We start from the raw sequence: 21,014 nt of genomic DNA, 5'->3' as shown, positions 1-21,014 counted from the left end.
CCCCTTTCCCCCTCCCCACTTCTATCCCCCTTTCCCCTCCTCCCCACTTATATCCCCCTTTCCCCTCCTCCCCATTTCTATCCCCCTTTCCCCTCCTCCCCACTTCTATCCCCTTTCCCCTCCTCCCCACTTCTATCCCCCTTTCCCCTCCTCCCCACTTATATCCCCCTTTCCCTTCCTCCCCACTTCTATCCCCCTTTCCCCTCCTCCCCACTTCTATCCCCCTTTCCCCTCCTCCCCACTTCTATCCCCCTTTCCCCTCCTCCCCATTTCTATCCACCTTTCCCCTCCTCCCCATTTCTACCCTCCTCCCCACTTCTATCCCCCTTTCCCCTCCTCCCCACTTATATCCCCCCTTTGCCTTTTTCCCTTCTCCGTCACTCTTTCCTGGTTTGTTTTTCCAGGTTCAGACACAGAGCGGTTGACACACTATGACAAAAATGACAGACTATCCAAATCTGAACCTCCCCCAGCTCCAGAGACGAGGGCAGTCTTCAGTCTCAGAGAGCTCAAACTGTATAAAGAACAACCTGGCCTGACACAATAGACATGTGGAACCGACTGGGACTAGAATACCTTATGTCTCTAGGAGTAAACATGGGGGTAATGGAGGGTTTAAATTGAGTGCCTATATATTACACATAAATGTAGGCTGTCAAGACGTGTCCACCTGGAGAAAGTAGGGTGTTTTTGCTGTCGCCTGTGGTAAAACGAAAATATGAAATGGCCACTATTTTGTGAAGTTAGATTGAGAATAAAACCTTAAAATAAAGTTCAAATAAACACCTGTTCAATGTCAGAATGAAAACGGTTCAAATTAGGTTCAGGTTAACCAACCTGGAGGTGAGGAGAAGCCTTCTGACCATTAGCGATAATATATTATTAGCAACAGGAGGGTTTCCTGACCACATTTCATGATCAGGTGAAAACTCCTGGTCCTTGATTCAGTAAGAATATAAACACAGAGGTCCGTGTTGACCAGAACTGCTGGACCCCTCTGTGTCCGTGCAGGGTTTACCCTGAAGTGTTATTTTAGGAAGTCAAAACAAGCAGATTTTCCTGGGTCTCAAATGACAGTGGAGCTGAGCCTCAGGTCAGAGGTCAGAGGCGAATCAAACCAGAGAAGCTACTACATAGCCGAAAATAAAAAGGCCTCAGGTCAGAGGGCGAATCAAACCAGAGAAACTACTACATAGCCGAAAATAAAAAGGCCTCAGGTCAGAGGTCAGAGGGCGAATCAAACCAGAGAAACCACTACATAGCCGAAAATAAAAAGGCCTCAGGTCAGAGGGCGAATAAAACCAGAGAAACCACTACATAGCCAAAAATAAGTCTGCAATAAAATATTTTAATTCAACATGCACTTTACAGCGAAACCCTTTAAGGGAAGAAATAAATAAACATTTAACAAGATGACGTAATGTCATCTGTGTGTCACTGCCTAGGAAAAGTGGGTTAACTCTGTGTGTCACTGCCTAGGAACAGTGGGTTAACTCTGTGTGTCACTGCCTAGGAACAGTGGGTTAACTCTGTGTGTCACTGCCTAGGAACAGTGGGTTAACTCTGTGTGTCACTGCCTAGGAACAGTGGGTTAACTCTGTGTGTCACTGCCTAGGAACAGTGGGTTAACTCTGTGTGTCACTTAAAGTTAGTTTTTTTACCATTATTTAACTAGGCAAGTCAGTTAAGAACAAATTCTTATTTTCAATGACGGCCTAGGAACAGTGGGTTAACTGCCTGTTCAGGGGCAGAACGACAGATTTGTCAGCTTGGGGGTTTGAACTTGCAACCTTCCGGTTACTAGTCCAACGACCTAACCACTAGGCTACCCTGCCGCCCCAAGATGCACAAAGCAGAAATCTCTCCGCCATTTCCTGTTTGATAAAATTCTAATAGTTCACCTAATTTCAGTTTATGTGACAAAAGAGGCAAGGTACTATCTAAACCGCTGTGAAATATATTTTGCATAGTAAAACATATTGTGTTTTCAGCTGTTTGAAGCTGGTGTACAAAACCGAATGGTAAAAGACACACAAAAAAATCAATGGGAAGCATAGAAATAACGCACATAGAACAGCTCTACCGCTGCTTACACTTGCTTTCAATGAGAAAGACACATCTATAACTCACGTTTCTATGTGAAATTTGGTCGGGTCGCCCAATAAGTGACATAAGTGCAGCTTGAAGACTCATGAAGACTCATGAAGACACATGAAGGGGAGTTACTACAGGGACCAATGAGAGAGGTGTATTACACAAAGTAAAAGTTACTACAGGGACCAATGAGAGAGGTGTAGTACACAAAGTAAAAGTTACTACAGGGACCAATGAGAGAGTTTATTACACAATGGTGTATTACACAAAGTAAAAGTTACTACAGGGACCAATGAGAGAGGTTTATTACACAATGTAAAAGTTACTACAGGGACCAATGAGAGAGGTTTATTACACAAAGTAAAAGTTACTACAGGGACCAATGAGAGAGGTGTAATTACACAAAGTAAAAGTTACTACAGGGACCAATGAGAGAGGTGTAGTACACAAAGTAAAAGTTACTACAGGGACCAATGAGAGAGGTGTATTACACAAAGTAAAAGTTACTACAGGGACCAATGAGAGAGGTGTAGTACACAAAGTAAAAGTTACTACAGGGACCAATGAGAGAGGTGTATAACACAAAGTAAAAGTTACGACAGGGACCAATGAGAGAGGTGTAGTACACAATGAGAGAGGTGTATAACACAAAGTAAAAAAGGGACCAATTGTAGTACACAAAGTAAAAGTTACTACAGGGACCAATGAGAGAGGTGTAATTACACAAAGTAAAAGTTACTACAGGGACCAATGAGAGAGGTGTAATTACACAAAGTAAAAGTTACTACAGGGACCAATGAGAAAGGTGTAATTACACAAAGTAAAAGTTACTACAGGGACAAATGAGAGAGGTGTAGTACACAAAGTAAAAGCTACGTGGACTATGTTTAATTTCCTGCGTTGGGTATTAAAATGCCACATTGTGAGTAGTGTGGTCATAAAGAGAATGCATTGATGCTTAAGAATGTAGCCAGTCGGACACGCAGTGGGCTGTAAAAACTATTTGCCATGGACCAATTAAACCGTCTTGGTCTCCAATCGGTGATGTAACACATAGTTATAATGAACCTGATGTGGAGATTTGTTTATGTTCTCTTCAAGATACTCCCTAACCCTAAACCTAACCCCTAACCCTAAGCCTAAACCTAAGCCTAAACCTAAGCCTAAGCCTAAACCTAAACCTAAGCCTAAGCCTAAGCCTAAGCCTAAACCTAACCCTAAGCCTAAGCCTAAACTTAACCCTAAGCCTAAACCTAACCCTAACCCTAAACCGTAACCCTAACCCCTAACCATAACCCGTAACCCTAACCCAAACCTAACTCCTAACCCTAAACCGAAACATAACGCTTACCCTAATTCTAACCCTAAAACTAACCCCAAAGCTTAAAATAACCTTTGTCCTCATGGGGATGTGTGGAAATGTCCCCATAAAGGGAGAATGTTCCTTATTTTACTATCCTTGTGGGGACTTTGGGGGATGTTAGGTCTCCACAAGGATAGAAGAAACAACCAACCAACACTCAACCAACACTCACACACTGTAACTCTCTAATGATGTGTTATTCTGTGAGAAATGTTAAAAAATTAAGATTAGTACACTTGGGTTTTTAAAACACAGCAGGCCCAGGGAGGAGGGAGACAGAGTGAAGGCACACAGCAAACCTTCTTGTTTCATTTGAACTTGTTTTCACCTACACACACACTTTCCCACACTTTTTCCAGTGGACACCACATATGTCAAATAAATGTGTAGGGGGATGTGTAGGGGATGTGTAGGGGATGCGTAGGGGATGCGTAGGGGGATGTGGGGATGTGTAGGGGGATGTGTAGGGGGATGTGTAGGGGATGAGGGGATGTGTAGGGGATGTGTAGGGGGATGTAGGGGATGTAGGGGATGCGTAGGGGGCGGATGCGTAGGGGGATGTGATGTGTAGGGGGATGTGGGGGATGTGTAGGGGGGATGTAGGGGATGTGGGGGGATGTGTAGGGGATGTGTAGGGGGATGTGTAGGGGATGTGTAGGGGATGCGTAGGGGATGCGTAGGGGATGCGTAGGGGATGTGTAGGGGATGCGTAGGGGGATGGGGATGCGTAGGGGATGCACAGTGGGCCCTCAATGGTGTTATTTTACATGTTCTTCACAGAAAATGAGCCAATGAGTCTCAGGATAATTTTTTTTAGTAAACATTGAAAATGGTTCCCACAGACTTAATAATATGTGACTTGTTTCAGGAAACTAGGGATATGTTGCGCAGTAGAGCCATTTGAACCTAAACCTAAACAAAATGTGTTTTTTGGCAGAAATGCCTTCTAGAACATATTCACTTTCATGTGCCTCAATAACAACATTGTATGCCACCTGTAATACAAATAAAATTGTTAAATTATAAGCCTAGTTGGTTTAGCCACAGAAAAAGTAAGCAACCTTCCCACTAGCCATGTTTGGTTGAGATAATGAGTGGGCTGTACATGCCACGTAAGATAGCTAAGGAGATGGAAAAAACACCTCTTCAAACTAAGCGTAACCATGGCATCCGTGACGTAGAGGGTAAAATAGTCTAGCTAGCTATATTACAGGTTTCAAATTTAGTCAGAAAGTCTCTCTGAGTCGGACAATCTGACAACTCTCTAAGTTTACGGGCGGGGCTATAGTTTAAGAGTGTGTGAACGATGCTGAATGGATGTAGACAAATAAGAAAAAAATTCAATGCCCATTTTCACAAAAGTTTATCAACTTTCAAAGCACCCATCGTTCCTCCACTGTAGTGTATGATATACCACTTTCTCTACTTTATCCAATGTTTAAAAAAATCACCATTTTAAAATGTTGAACACAAGACTGAATGGAGCTGGTCAGTCACATATGTCTCTAGGTTAGGGCTGCTGATTAACTGTAACAATCTGAATGAACTGTGCTTAGAACGTCTTCTCAGCTGGAGGATTAACTTCTGTTAAATCTGACTTCATTTTTCAGGTTCATTGCAGAATCAGAAGTTCTGTGATAAGTTCTAAGTTCTAAATTGCTTCTACACCTGCATTGCTTGCTGTTTGGGGGTTTTAGGCTGGGTTTCTGTACAGCACTTTGAGATATCAGCTGATGTACGAAGGGCTTTATAAATACATTTGATTTGATTTGAATTTGAATTTGATTTAAATTCTGTCCGTCAGTTTTGAGCTGTCCGGTTCCAAATCCTTCTCATCTATAAAATGATTTTCTTTGAAAAGAAAACTGCAATCAAAGGAAGGGACGACGTAGACAATTCAGCCATCACCAGGGAGTGTTGCTGTACAGTGGCAGTTAGTTTGGCTGAGCAAAATGAAAGCCACCACCCTTTTGGCTTAAGTCTTTCATGTTTGTTAGAGTGGCACTCCCTGCTCTGAGCAACCCAGAGACGCTTCAGGGCCAAGCAGAACAGTAGAGGCTCTGAGCAACCCAATGTTATTAGATACTGCCCAGTGATACTGCCCAATGATACTAGATTCTGCCAAGTGATATTGCCCAATATTACAAAACTCAGTAAAAAAAGAAACGTCCTCTCAATGTCAACTGCGTTTATTTTCAGCAAACTTAACATGTGTAAATATTTGTATGAACATAACAAGATTCAACAACTGAGACATAAACTGAACAATTTCTATGTGACTAACAGAATTGGAATAATGTGTGCCTGAACAAAGGGGGGATCAAAATCAAAAGTAACAGCCAGTAAGTATCTGGTGTGGCCACCAGCTGCATTAAGTACTGCAATGCATCTTCTCCTCATGGACTGCACCAGATTTGCCAGTCCTTGCTGTGAGATGTTACCCCACTCTTCCACCAAGGCACCTGCAAGTTCCCTGACATTTCTGGGGGGAATGGCCCTAGCCCTCACCCTCCGATTCAACAGGTCCCAGGTATGTCTGGGGGGAATGGCCCTAGCCCTCACCCTCCGATTCAACAGGTCCCAGGTATGTCTGGGGGGAATGGCCCTAGCCCTCACCCTCCGAATCAACAGGTCCCAGATATGTCTGGGGGGAATGGCTCTGGCCCTCACCCTCCGATCCAACAGGTCCCAGACGTGTTCAATGGGATTGAGATCCGGCCTCTTCGCTGGCCATGGCAGAACACTGACATTCCTGTCTTGCAGGAAATCACGCAGAGAATGAGCAGTATGGCTGGTGGCATTGTCATGCTGGGGGGTCATGTCAGGATGAGACGGCAGGAAGGGTATCACATGAGGGAGGGTCATGTCAGGATGAGACGGCAGGAAGGGTACCACATGAGGGAGGGTCATGTCAGGATGAGACGGCAGGAAGGGTACCACATGAGGGAGGGTCATATCAGGATGAGACGGCAGGAAGGGTACCACATGCTGGAGGGTCATGTCAGGATGAGACGGCAGGAAGGGAACCACATGAGGGAGGGTCATGCCAGGATGAGACGGCAGGAAGGGCACCACATGAGGGAGGGTCATGTCAGGATGAGACGGCAGGAAGGGTACCACATGAGGGAGGGTCATGTCAGGATGAGACGGCAGGAAGGGCACCACATGAGGGAGGGTCATGCCAGGATGAGACGGCAGGAAGGGTACCACATGAGGGAGGGTCATGTCAGGATGAGACGGCAGGAAGGGAACCACATGAGGGAGGGTCATGCCAGGATGAGAAGGCAGGAAGGGCACCACATGAGGGAGGGTCATGTCAGGATGAGACGGCAGGAAGGGAACCACATGAGGGAGGGTCATGTCAGGATGAGACGGCAGGAAGGGCACCACATGAGGGAGGGTCATGCCAGGATGAGACGGCAGGAAGGGTACCACATGAGGGAGGGTCATGTCAGGATGAGACGGCAGGAAGGGTACCACATGAGGGAGGGTCATGTCAGGATGAGACGGCAGGAAGGGTACCACATGAGGGAGGGTCATGTCAGGATGAGACGGCAGGAAGGGTACCACATGAGGGAGGGTCATGTCAGGATGGGACTGCAGGAAGGGTACCACATGAGGGAGGGTCATGTCAGGATGAGACGGCAGGAAGGGAACCACATGAGGGAGGGTCATGTCAGGATGACCCTGCAGGAAGGGAACCACATGAGGGAGGGTCATGTCAGGATGTCAGTGGTCTGCCACTGCCAGGACGATCAGCTGCCCAGCCTGTCTTTCTGTAGTGCTGTATTAGGCGTCTCACAGTACAGAAATGGCAATTTAATGCCCTGGCCAAATCTGCAGTCCTCATGCCTTCTTGCAGCATGCCTAAGGCACGTTCACGCAGATGAGCAGGGTCCCTGGACATCTTTCTTTTGTTTGGTGTTTTTCAGAGTCAGTAGAAAAGCCTCTTTAGTGTCGTAAGTTTTCATAACTGTGACCTTAATTGCCTACCGTCTGTAAGCTGTTAGTGTCTTAACGACCGTTCCACAGGTGTATGTTCATTCATTGTGTGGTTCATTGAACAAGCATGGGAAACAGCGTTTAAACCCTTTACAATAAAGATGTGTGAAGTTATTTGGATTTTTACTAATTGTCTTTGAAACAGGGTCCTGAAAAGGGGACGTTTCTTTTTTTCCCTGAGTTTAGACACTGCCCAATGATACTGCCCAGTGATACTGCCCAGTGATACTGCCCAATGATACTGCCCAGTGATACTGCCCAATGATACTGCCCAATAATACTGATACTGCCCAATGATACTGCCCAATCATACTGCCCAATAATACTGCCCAATGATACTGCCCAATGATACTGCCCAATGATACTGCCCAATGATACTGCCCAATGATACTGCCCAATGATACTGCCCAATGATACTGCCCAATGATACTGCCCAATAATACTGCCCAGTGATACTGCCCAGTGACACTGCCCAATGATACTGCCCAGTGATACTGCCCAGTGATACTGCCCAATGATACTGCCCAATGATACTGCCCAATGATACTGCCCAATGATACTGCCCAATGATACTGCCCAATGATACTGCCCAGTGATACTGCCCAGTGATACTGACCCAGCCCAATGATACTGCCCAGTGATACTGCCCAGTGATACTGCCCAGTGACACTGCCCAGTGATACTGCCCAATGATACTGCCCAGTGATACTGCCCAGTGATACTGCCCAATGATACTGCCCAGTGATACTGCCCAGTGCCCAATGATACTGCCCAGTGATACTGCCCAGTGATACTGCCCAGTGACACTGCCCAGTGACACTGCCCAATGATACTGCCCAGTGATACTCCCCAGTGATACTGCCCAGTGATACTGCCCAGTGACACTGCCCAGTGATACTGCCCAATGATACTGCCCAGTGATACTGCCCAGTGACACTGCCCAGTGACACTGCCCAATGATACTGCACAGTGATACTGCCCAGTGATACTGCCCAGTGATACTGCCCAGTGACACTGCCCAGTGATACTGCCCAGTGATACTGCCCAGTGATACTGCCCAGTGATACTGCCCAATGACACTGCCCAGTGACACTGCCCAATGATACTGCCCAGTGATACTGCCCAGTGATACTGCCCAGTGACACTGCCCAATGATACTGCCCAGTGATACTGCCCAGTGATACTGCCCAGTGATACTGCCCAATGATACTGCCCAGTGATACTGCCCAATGATACTGCCCAGTGATACTGCCCAGTGATACTGCCCAGTGATACTGCCCAGTGATACTGCCCAGTGATACTGCCCAATGATACTTGATACTGCCCAGTGATACTGCCCAGTGATACTGCCCAATGATACTTGATACTGCCCAGTGATACTGCCCAGTGATACTGCCCAGTGATACTGCCCAATAATACTGCCCAATAATACTGCCCAAAGTGATACTGCCCAATGATACTGCCCAATGATACTGCCCAATAATACTGCCCAATAATACTGCCCAATAATACTGCCCAATGATACTGCCCAATGATACTGCCCAATAATACTGCCCAATAATACTGCCCAATAATACTGCCCAATAATACTGCCCAGTGATACTGCCCAATAATACTGCCCAATGATACTGCCCAATAATACTGCCCAATAATACTGCCCAATAATACTTCCCAATAATACTGCCCAATAATACTGCCCAATAATACTGCCCAATAATACTGCACAATAATACTGCACAATAATACTGCACAATTATTAACACCACTGAAGCAGGCACTGAGTTAATGAACCGTACTGGAATATTAGGTAATTACACGCACGCACAATTAAATATACTGTAGTTAAAACGTCAGTGCTATAACAACTTTCCCGATACCTTATGGATGGGCTCCAGTATGGTCGCCTGAGGTCAACCAGCACAGAGGACGGTAGATCAGATTAGCCAGACTGTTAGTCAGCGTCATCACGCTCAATAGACTCTGAGTGCCGAGAGGTAGCCCAACTACCCATGAGCTGACAGGAGAAGTGCAGTGTGTGTGTGTGTGTGTGTGTGTGTGTGTGTGTGTGTGTGTGTGTGTGTGTGTGTGTGTGTGTGTGTGTGTGTGTGTGTGTGTGTGTGTGTGTGTGTGTGTGTGTGTGTGTGTGTCTGTGTGTGTACGTGCGTGCGTGCATGATGACCTTGTCCTTTCACTCAATTACACCCTAGACAGAGAGCTGTATGATTAACTGAATCAATCTCTGCTGGGATGGAATGGGTGCAGTAGCATTTGGCTGTTATGTTATTGGTGGTCGTCTGATGAAGTTTTATGATATTATTTATGGCTAAACTGCTCCAGACAATATTTTTTTAATGCAGGAAATGTGAAAAGTGTGATTAGAGTACGGGAATTTCCACGGCGGGTGACTGCAAAGGACAGAAACACAACTGTGTGGAGAGGGCATGAATGTGTGTGTGTGTGTGTGTGTGTGTGTGTGTGTGTGTGTGTGTGTGTGTGTGTGTGTGTGTGTGTGTGTGTGTGTGTGTGTGTGTGTGTGTGTGTGTGTGTGTGTGTGTGTGTGTGTGTGTGTGTGTGTGTGTGTGTGTGTGTGTGACCTACCTGTGTGTGAGATTAGAGGGTGTTCCGCCCGGTGACAGGGCGACTCAGGCAGCAGCACCGGCCCTTTCCTGCAGACCACGCCCCCAGCTTGCAGGACTAGAATGCACTGCACAAGCAGCACAACATGCTGGGCAAGGGAGGAGCGGCCCGCCGAAGGCGGAGCCATGGGGAGGTGGGGTGTCGCTCACTTCCTGTCGGGCCGTGAGCCAATCGCATCGGAGAGACACACCTGTAGAGAGAGAGAGAGAGAGAGAGAGAGAGAGAGAGAGAGAGAGAGAGAGAGAGATTTCCTTTAGTTTGCATGAGGCAGAGAGGAAGATGGAGCAATGATTTACAGCTGGGGAGAACTGAAGCTCTTGATAAAACATGATAGAGTGAGGAAGAAACACTAGAGTGAGGAAGCAACACAAAGAGAGCCGGGGAACGTTAGACAAAGTGAAGATAGAGCGAGAAAGGAAAGAGGAGAGAGGGGGAGCCAATGACAGAGACAGAGGTTTCTAGTGTCAGACTCATGCTGAGTTGAGGCAGCTCGTCCTCACATTTACACTGATGACCCCTGACCTGTAACTTCTGACTCCGGCCTAACACATGAATCAAACCAGGGTCAGCATGTACACTACATGTATGTGGACACCCCTTCAAATGAGTGGATTCGGCTATTTCAGCCACAGCAGTTACTGACAAGTGTATAACATCGAGCGCACAGCCATGCAATCTCCACAGACAAACATTGTCATTAGAATGGCCTTACGGAACAGCTAAGTGACTTTCAACCATCATAGGATGCCACGTTTCCAACAAGTCAGTTTGTCAAACCCAGGTCTGTAGTCACGGCTCTAGCACTGTTATAGCAGCAATGGGGGGGACCAACTCCATATTAAAGCCTTCTCAGAAGAGTGGAGGCTGTTATAGCAGCAATGGGGGGGACCAACTCCATATTAAAGCCTTCTCAGAAGAGTGGAGGCTGTTATAGCAGCAATGGGGTGGACCAACTCCATATTAAAGCCTTCTCAGAAGAGTGGAGGATGTTATAGCAGCAATGGGGTGGACCAACTCCATATTAAAGCCTTCTCAGAAGAGTGGAGGTTGTTATAGCAGCAATGGGGTGGACCAACTCCATATTAAAGCCTTCTCAGAAGAGTGGAGGCTGTTATAGCAGCAATGGGGTGGACCAACTCCATATTAAAGCCTTCTCAGAAGAGTGGAGGCTGTTATAGCAGCAATGGGGGGGACCAACTCCATATTAAAGCCTTCTCAGAAGTGTGGAGGCTGTTATAGCAGCAATGGGGTGGACCAACTCCATATTAAAGCCTTCTCAGAAGAGTGGAGGCTGTTATAGCAGCAATGGGGTGGACCAACTCCATATTAAAGCCTTCTCAGAAGAGTGGAGGCTGTTATAGCAGCAATGGGGTGGACCAACTCCATATTAAAGCCTTCTCAGAAGAGTGGAGGTTGTTATAGCAGCAATGGGGTGGACCAACTCCATATTAAAGCCTTCTCAGAAGTGTGGAGGCTGTTATAGCAGCAATGGGGTGGACCAACTCCATATTAAAGCCTTCTCAGAAGAGTGGAGACTGTTATAGCAGCAATGGGGTGGACCAACTCCATATTAAAGCCTTCTCAGAAGAGTGGAGGCTGTTATAGCAGCAATGGGGGGGACCAACGCCATATTAAAGCCTTCTCAGAAGAGTGGAGGCTGTTATAGCAGCAATGGGGGGGACCAACTCCATATTAAAGCCTTCTCAGAAGAGTGGAGGCTGTTATAGCAGCAATGGGGGGACCAACTCCATATTAAAGCCTTCTCAGAAGAGTGGAGGCTGTTATAGCAGCAATGGGGTGGACCAACTCCATATTAAAGCCTTCTCAGAAGAGTGGAGGCTGTTATAGCAGCAATGGGGTGGACCAACTCCATATTAAAGCCTTCTCAGAAGTGTGGAGGCTGTTATAGCAGCAATGGGGGGGACCAACTCCATATTAAAGCCTTCTCAGAAGAGTGGAGGCTGTTATAGCAGCAATGGGGGGGACCAACTCCATATTAAAGCCTTCTCAGAAGAGTGGAGGCTGTTATAGCAGCAATGGGGGGGACCAATTCCATATTAAAGCCTTCTCAGAAGAGTGGAGGCTGTTATAGCAGCAATGGGGGAGACCAACTCCGTATTAAAGCCTTCTCAGAAGAGTGGAGGCTGTTATAGCAGCAATGGGGGGGACCAACTCCATATTAAAGCCTTCTCAGAAGAGTGGAGGCTGTTATAGCAGCAATGGGGGGACCAATTCCATATTAAAGCCTTCTCAGAAGAGCGGAGGCTGTTATAGCAGCAATGGGAGGACCAACTCCATATTAATACCCATGATTTTGGAATGAGATGTTCGACAAGCAGGTGTCCACATACTTTTGGTCATGTAGTGTATATATATGTGTATGTGGGGGTACTACCCTTATGTGTGTGGGGGGTACTACTCCTTATGTGTGTGGGGGAGTACTAATCCTTATGTGTGTGGGGGTACTACTCCTTATGTGTGTGGGGGGTACTACTCCTTATGTGTGTGGGGGGGGTACTACTCCTTATGTGTGTGGGGGTACTACCCTTATGTGTGTGGGGGGTACTACTCCTTATGTGTGTGGGGGTACTACTCCTTATGTGTGTGGGGGGTACTACTCCTTATGTGTGTGGGGGTACTACTCCTTATGTGTGTAGCAGGGGGGCACTACTCCTTATGTGTGTGTGGGGGTACTACTCCTTATGTGTGTGTGGGGGTACTAAACCCTTATGTGTGTGTGTGGGGGTACTACTCCTTATGTGTGTGTGGGGGGTACTACTCCTTATGTGTGTGTGGGGGTACTACTCCTTATGTGTGTGTGTGTGGTTAGTACTACTCCTTATGTGTGTGTGTGGGGGGTACTACTCCTTATGTGTGTGTGTGTGGGGGGTACATACTCCTTATGTGTGTGTGTGTGTGGGGGGTACTACTCCTTATGTGTGTGTGTGTACCCTTATGGGGGTACTACTCCTTATGTGTGTGTGTGTGGGGGGGTACTACTCCTTATGTGTGTGTGTGTGGGGGGTACTACTCCTTATGTGTGTGTGTGGGGGTACTACTCCTTATGTGTGTGTGTGGGGGGGTACTACTCCTTATGTGTGTGTGTGTGGGGGGTACTACTCCTTATGTGTGTGTGTGTGGGGGGTACTACTCCTTATGTGTGTGTGTGTGTGTGGGGGGTACTACTCCTTATGTGTGTGTGGGGGGATACTACTCCTTATGTGTGTGTGTGTGTGGGGGTACTACTCCTTATGTGTGTGTGTGTGGGGGGGGGTACTACTCCTTATGTGTGTGTGGGGGAAATACTACTCCTTATGTGTGTGTGTGGGGGGTACTACTCCTTATGTGTGTGTGTGTGTGGGGGAGGCACTACTCCTTATGTGTGTGGGGGTACTACTCCTTATGTGTGTGTGTGGGGGGGGGGTACTACTCCTTATGTGTGTGTGTGGGGGTACTACTCCTATGTGTGTGTGTGGGGGGTACTACTCCTTATGTGTGTGTGTGTGGGGGGGGGGTACTACTCCTTATGTGTGTGTGTGTGAGGGGGTACTACTCCTTATGTGTGTGTGGGGGGGTACTACTCCTTATGTGTGTGTGTGTGGGCTACTCCTTATGGGGGGTACTACTCCTTATGTGTGTGTGTGTGGGGGGTACTACTCCTTATGTGTGTGTGTGTGGGGGGTACTACTCCTTATGTGTGTGTGTGTGTGGGGGGGTACTACTCCTTATGTGTGTGTGTGTGGGGGGTACTACTCCTTATGTGTGTGTGTGGGGGTACTACTCCTTATGTGTGTGTGTGTGGGGGGGTACTACTCCTTATGTGTGTGTGTGTGGGGGTACTACTCCTTATGTGTGTGTGTGTGGGGGGGTACTACTCCTTATGTGTGTGTGTGTGGGGGGTACTACTCCTTATGTGTGTGTGTGTGGGGGGTACTACTCCTTATGTGTGTGTGTGTGTGGGGGTACTACTCCTTATGTGTGTGTGGGGGGGTACTACTCCTTGTGTGTGTGTGTGTGGGGGGCACTACTCCTTATGTGTGTGTGGGGGGGCACTACTCCTTATGTGTGTGTGGGGGGGCACTACTCCTTATGTGTGTGTGGGGGGGGTACTACTCCTTATGTGTGTGTGGGGGGGCACTACTCCTTATGTGTGTGTGGGGGGGGCACTACTCCTTATGTGTGTGTGTGGGGGGTACTACTCCTTATGTGTGTGTGGGGGGGGCACTACTCCTCATGGGGCCCCTTTTAAACATGGAGCCGATAAAAACACATTCACATTCTGCTCCAAATTGATCTGTTTACAGATGCCTATTCGAACTCTACGGCCTTGGCATCACATAGAGTATCTTTTGAAAGAAAGGTTAAAAGTGGAATGCACTAGTGACTTTCTAATGTAAAGCACCTGTCAAACACTGCCAGTCAAGACCATTCCATCTTCAGCTATTCTTTCTTCCCCCACTCTGTAGAAAGTATATCCACATGGCTTTTAGCTTGTCTGTCCTTTAGAAGGAATATTTCCTCATCTCTATATACTATAACTGTCCAGATGTATGTTTTCTTTAGTTAAGATTTCCTACCCTTTTGACAGCCTATTCAAACAGTCTCTGACAGTCTACATGTCATTTCTCTAAAGGGAATGTTACCTATTATAGCAGAAACCTTCAGGAAATGTAGACTTTAATAATATTTACCCATTACAGCATTTTTCTAGACTGATGTTTTCTCATTTTCTGACAATCTGAATGTCACTTCTCATAAACAGTCAAAGACAGCAGCAAACCTGCAGACAATTATCTCAAGGTTCTGCCTGTATTTATAATGTCGGCGCACACACCGACACGCCACAGAGAGTAACGTCATAGACATTACATTGGATGACTGAGAGATTCCATGCCAGATGTCCTGGGCTGACGGAGTGCTGATGCTATCTGATAGGTGGAGAAATGTCTGATGCTATCTGATAGGTGGAGACATGTCTGATGCTATCTGATAGGTGGAGACATGTCTGATGCTATCTGATAGGTGGAGAAATGTCTGATGCTATCTGATAGGTGGAGACATGTCTGATGCTATCTGATAGGTGGAGACATGTCTGATGCTATCTGATAGGTGGAGACGTCTGATAGGTGGAGACATGTCTGATGCTATCTGATAGATGGAGACGTCTGATAGGTGGAGACATGTCTGATGCTATCTGATAGATGGAGACGTCTGATAGGTGGAGACATGTCTGATGCTATCTGATAGATGGAGACGTCTGATAGGTGGAGACATGTCTGATGCTATCTGATAGGTGGAGACGTCTGATAGGTGGAGACATGTCTGATGCTATCTGATAGGTGGAGACATGTCTGATGCTATCTGATAGGTGGAGACATGTCTGATGCTATCTGATAGGTGGAGAAATGTCTGATGCTATCTGATAGGTGGAGACATGTCTGATGCTATCTGATAGGTGGAGACATGTCTGATGCTATCTGATAGGTGGAGACATGTCTGATGCTATCTGATAGGTGGAGACATGTCTGATGCTATCTGATAGGTGGAGACATGTCTGATGCTATCTGATAGGTGGAGACATGTCTGATGCTATCTGATAGGTGGAGAAATGTCTGATGCTATCTGATAGGTGGAGACATGTCTGATGCTATCTGATAGGTGGAGACATGTCTGATGCTATCTGATAGGTGGAGACGTCTGATAGGTGGAGACATGTCTGATGCTATCTGATAGATGGAGACGTCTGATAGGTGGAGACATGTCTGATGCTATCTGATAGATGGAGACGTCTGATAGGTGGAGACATGTCTGATGCTATCTGATAGATGGAGACGTCTGATAGGTGGAGACATGTCTGATGCTATCTGATAGGTGGAGACGTCTGATAGGTGGAGACATGTCTGATGCTATCTGATAGGTGGAGACATGTCTGATGCTATCTGATAGGTGGAGACGTCTGATAGGTGGAGACATGTCTGATGCTATCTGATAGGTGGAGACATGTCTGATGTTATCTGATAGGTGGAGACATGTCTGATGCTATCTGATAGGTGGAGACATGTCTGATGCTATCTGATAGGTGGAGACATGTCTGATGCTATCTGATAGGTGGAGACATGTCTGATGCTATCTGATAGGTGGAGACATGTCTGATGCTATCTGATAGGTGGAGACGTCTGATAGGTGGAGACATGTCTGATGCTATCTGATAGATGGAGACGTCTGATAGGTGGAGACAAGTCTGATGCTATCTGATAGGTGGAGACATGTCTGATGCTATCTGATAGGTGGAGACGTCTGATAGGTGGAGACATGTCTGATGCTATCTGATAGATGGAGACGTCTGATAGGTGGAGACATGTCTGATGCTATCTGATAGGTGGAGACATGTCTGATGCTATCTGATAGGTGGAGACATGTCTGATGCTATCTGATAGGTGGAGACATGTCTGATGCTATCTGATAGGTGGAGACGTCTGATAGGTGGAGACATGTCTGATGCTATCTGATAGGTGGAGACAAGTCTGATGCTATCTGATAGATGGAGACGTCTGATAGGTGGAGACATGTCTGATGCTATCTGATAGGTGGAGACGTCTGATAGGTGGAGACATGTCTGATGCTATCTGATAGGTGGAGACGTCTGATAGGTGGAGACATGTCTGATGCTATCTGATAGATGGAGACATGTCTGATGCTATCTGATAGGTGGAGACGTCTGATAGGTGGAGACATGTCTGATGCTATCTGATAGGTGGAGACGTCTGATAGGTGGAGACGTCTGATAGGTGGAGACATGTCTGATGCTATCTGATAGGTGGAGACATGTCTGATGCTATCTGATAGGTGGAGACATGTCTGATGCTATCTGATAGATGGAGACGTCTGATAGGTGGAGACATGTCTGATGCTATCTGATAGGTGGAGACAAGTCTGATGCTATCTGATAGGTGGAGACGTCTGATAGGTGGAGACATGTCTGATGGTATCTGATAGATGGAGACGTCTGATAGGTGGAGACATGTCTGATGCTATCTGATAGATGGAGACATGTCTGATGCTATCTGATAGGTGGAGACGTCTGATAGGTGGAGACATGTCTGATGCTATCTGATAGATGGAGACGTCTGATAGGTGGAGACATGTCTGATGCTATCTGATAGATGGAGACGTCTGATAGGTGGAGACATGTCTGATGCTATCTGATAGGTGGAGACGTCTGATAGGTGGAGACATGTCTGATGCTATCTGATAGGTGGAGACGTCTGATAGGTGGAGACATGTCTGATGCTATCTGATAGATGGAGACGTCTGATAGGTGGAGACATGTCTGATGCTATCTGATAGGTGGAGACATGTCTGATGCTATCTGATAGGTGGAGACATGTCTGATGCTATCTGATAGGTGGAGACATGTCTGATGCTATCTGATAGATGGAGACGTCTGATAGGTGGAGACATGTCTGATGCTATCTGATAGATGGAGACGTCTGATAGGTGGAGACATGTCTGATGCTATCTGATAGATGGAGACGTCTGATAGGTGGAGACATGTCTGATGCTATCTGATAGGTGGAGACGTCTGATAGGTGGAGACATGTCTGATGCTATCTGATAGGTGGAGACGTCTGATAGGTGGAGACATGTCTGATGCTATCTGATAGGTGGAGACGTCTGATAGGTGGAGACATGTCTGATGCTATCTGATAGATGGAGACGTCTGATAGGTGGAGACATGTCTGATGCTATCTGATAGGTGGAGACATGTCTGATGCTATCTGATAGGTGGAGACGTCTGATAGGTGGAGACATGTCTGATGCTATCTGATAGTTGGAGACGTCTGATAGGTGGAGACATGTCTGATGCTATCTGATAGATGGAGACATGTCTGATGCTATCTGATAGGTGGAGACATGTCTGATGCTATCTGATAGTTGGAGACATGTCTGATGCTATCTGATAGATGGAGACGTCTGATAGGTGGAGACATGTCTGATGCTATCTGATAGGTGGAGACGTCTGATAGATGGAGACATGTCTGATGCTATCTGATAGATGGAGACGTCTGATAGGTGTAGACATGTCTGATGCTATCTGATAGGTGGAGACATGTCTGATGCTATCTGATAGGTGGAGACGTCTGATAGGTGGAGACATGTCTGATGCTATCTGATAGGTGGAGACGTCTGATAGGTGGAGACATGTCTGATGCTATCTGATAGATGGAGACGTCTGATAGGTGGAGACATGTCTGATGCTATCTGATAGGTGGAGACGTCTGATAGGTGGAGACATGTCTGATGCTATCTGATAGTTGGAGACGTCTGATAGGTGGAGACATGTCTGATGCTATCTGATAGATGGAGACATGTCTGATGCTATCTGATAGGTGGAGACATGTCTGATGCTATCTGATAGTTGGAGACATGTCTGATGCTATCTGATAGATGGAGACGTCTGATAGGTGGAGACATGTCTGATGCTATCTGATAGGTGGAGACGTCTGATAGATGGAGACATGTCTGATGCTATCTGATAGATGGAGACGTCTGATAGGTGGAGACATGTCTGATGCTATCTGATAGGTGGAGACATGTCTGATGCTATCTGATAGGTGGAGACGTCTGATAGGTGGAGACATGTCTGATGCTATCTGATAGGTGGAGACGTCTGATAGGTGGAGACATGTCTGATGCTATCTGATAGGTGGAGACATGTCTGATGCTATCTGATAGGTGGAGACATGTCTGATGCTATCTGATAGGTGGAGACGTCTGATAGGTGGAGACATGTCTGATGCTATCTGATAGATGGAGACGTCTGATAGGTGGAGACATGTCTGATGCTATCTGATAGATGGAGACGTCTGATAGGTGGAGACATGTCTGATGCTATCTGATAGATGGAGACGTCTGATAGGTGGAGACATGTCTGATGCTATCTGATAGGTGGAGACATGTCTGATGCTATCTGATAGGTGGAGACGTCTGATAGGTGGAGACATGTCTGATGCTATCTGATAGTTGGAGACATGTCTGATGCTATCTGATAGATGGAGACGTCTGATAGGTGGAGACATGTCTGATGCTATCTGATAGGTGGAGACATGTCTCATGCTATCTGATAGGTGGAGACGTCTGATAGGTGGAGACATGTCTGATGCTATCTGATAGGTGGAGACGTCTGATAGGTGGAGACATGTCTGATGCTATCTGATAGGTGGAGACATGACATGTTATCTGTCAGGTGTCCTGGGCGCACACTTGTAAACTGTTACAGTAATACAACCCAGTCCTTAAACTGTTACAGTAATACAACCCAGTCCTTAAACTGTTACAGTAATACAACCCAGTCCTTAAACTGTTACAGTAATACAACCCAGTCCTTAACCTGTTACAGTAATACAACCCAGTCCTTAAACTGTTACAGTAATACAACCCAGTCCTTAAACTGTTACAGTAATACAACCCAGTCCTTAACCTGTTACAGTAATACAACCCAGTCCTTAAACTGTTACAGTAATACAACCCAGTCCTTAACCTGTTACAGTAATACAACCCAGTCCTTAAACTGTTACAGTAATACAACCCAGTCCTTAAACTGTTACAGTAATACAACCCAGTCCTTAACCTGTTACAGTAATACAACCCAGTCCTTAAACTGTTACAGTAATACAACCCAGTCCTTAAACTGTTACAGTAATACAACCCAGTCCTTAAACTGTTACAGTAATACAACCCAGTCCTTAACCTGTTACAGTAATACAACCCAGTCCTTAAACTGTTACAGTAATACAACCCAGTCCTTAAACTGTTACAGTAATACAACCCAGTCCTTAACCTGTTACAGTAATACAACCCAGTCCTTAAAACAGTAATACAACCCAGTCCTTAAACTGTTACAGTAATACAACCCAGTCCTTAACCTGTTACAGTAATACAACCCAGTCCTTAACCTGTTACAGTAATACAACCCAGTCCTTAAACTGTTACAGTAATACAACCCAGTCCTTAAACTGTTACAGTAATACAACCCAGTCCTTAACCTGTTACAGTAATACAACCCAGTCTAAATCATATCTATGAAGGGTGATTGGGTAAACTCCTTCTTTACCTCTGTCACAAACAAAAAAAACATTATTCATACACTGTTTTTCAACGGCAACATCTAATAGTTCCTAAGTACCACTGCATTAGAGACCACACAGAGACCCCCTCCCCCCCCCCATATAAAAACTAACCTACAAGTCAGGTCATGTATTTACACCTCAGAACATAAATACTACGGTTTAACTAACCTGATGACACACACACAAAAAAAATCATCATTCGCACGGGGGCATGGGACTCAATAAAGTCATCAGCGATTGGATCATCTCTAACCAATCAGCCAATGGCAAACGTTTGCTTTACCGACGTGTGTTCTGTCCCTGGACCAATCAGAGCACCACGAATGTGTTCACATTTGTTGAAGGGTTCGGGAAATCCTGACTCAACGTGGAGAAGAAACGAACGTCCGTGGGCGTGTCCTAGCATTTGGCCTGAGTAAGGATTCTGGGTAGCCAGGCAAGGGTTTCACCCCACATTCCTACAGCCAGACAAAATGACTGTATTAGGATTAATATACTATTTATCTCAATTGCAATACGCAGACAGCTACCGAAGGTTATGGAGATGAATGCTGTTGTCAACTCTCAGAGGCCAAAACAATATGCCGTGCAGATAAATCATTGTTCATTTCTAAACATGTACGTTTTGACAAGGTAAATGTTATGGAATTGAAGGTCATTGAATGTCATAATTGAATGCAGGGTGAACAAATACACATATACACTATTCTGCAGTGTGGGAGGTCTTTGTGTGACCCATAAGGATTCAGATCTGGGTGTCTTGCGTGACGTAATCATATTGTTAAAGC

At 46.1% G+C, this 21,014-nt stretch overlaps 1 protein-coding gene across 1 annotated transcript in view; it reads right to left on the bottom strand.

Annotated features, from left to right (window-relative positions):
* LOC115117765 (semaphorin-5A-like) overlaps nt 1-21,014 on the bottom strand; it is a 251,760-nt gene that overhangs the window by 163,116 nt on the left and 67,630 nt on the right. The window contains exon 2 of the mRNA XM_065019047.1: nt 10,058-10,286. Within this exon, the coding sequence (XP_064875119.1) occupies nt 10,058-10,223 (166 nt within the window). The 5' untranslated portion in view covers nt 10,224-10,286. The remainder of the gene's footprint in view (nt 1-10,057; nt 10,287-21,014) is intronic.

This window comes from Oncorhynchus nerka, linkage group LG6 (genome assembly GCF_034236695.1).
Source record: "Oncorhynchus nerka isolate Pitt River linkage group LG6, Oner_Uvic_2.0, whole genome shotgun sequence".
NCBI lineage: Eukaryota > Metazoa > Chordata > Actinopteri > Salmoniformes > Salmonidae > Oncorhynchus > Oncorhynchus nerka.
The sequence above is the reverse complement of the archived record's forward strand: the minus strand, read 5'-3'. Positions and strand labels throughout refer to the sequence as shown.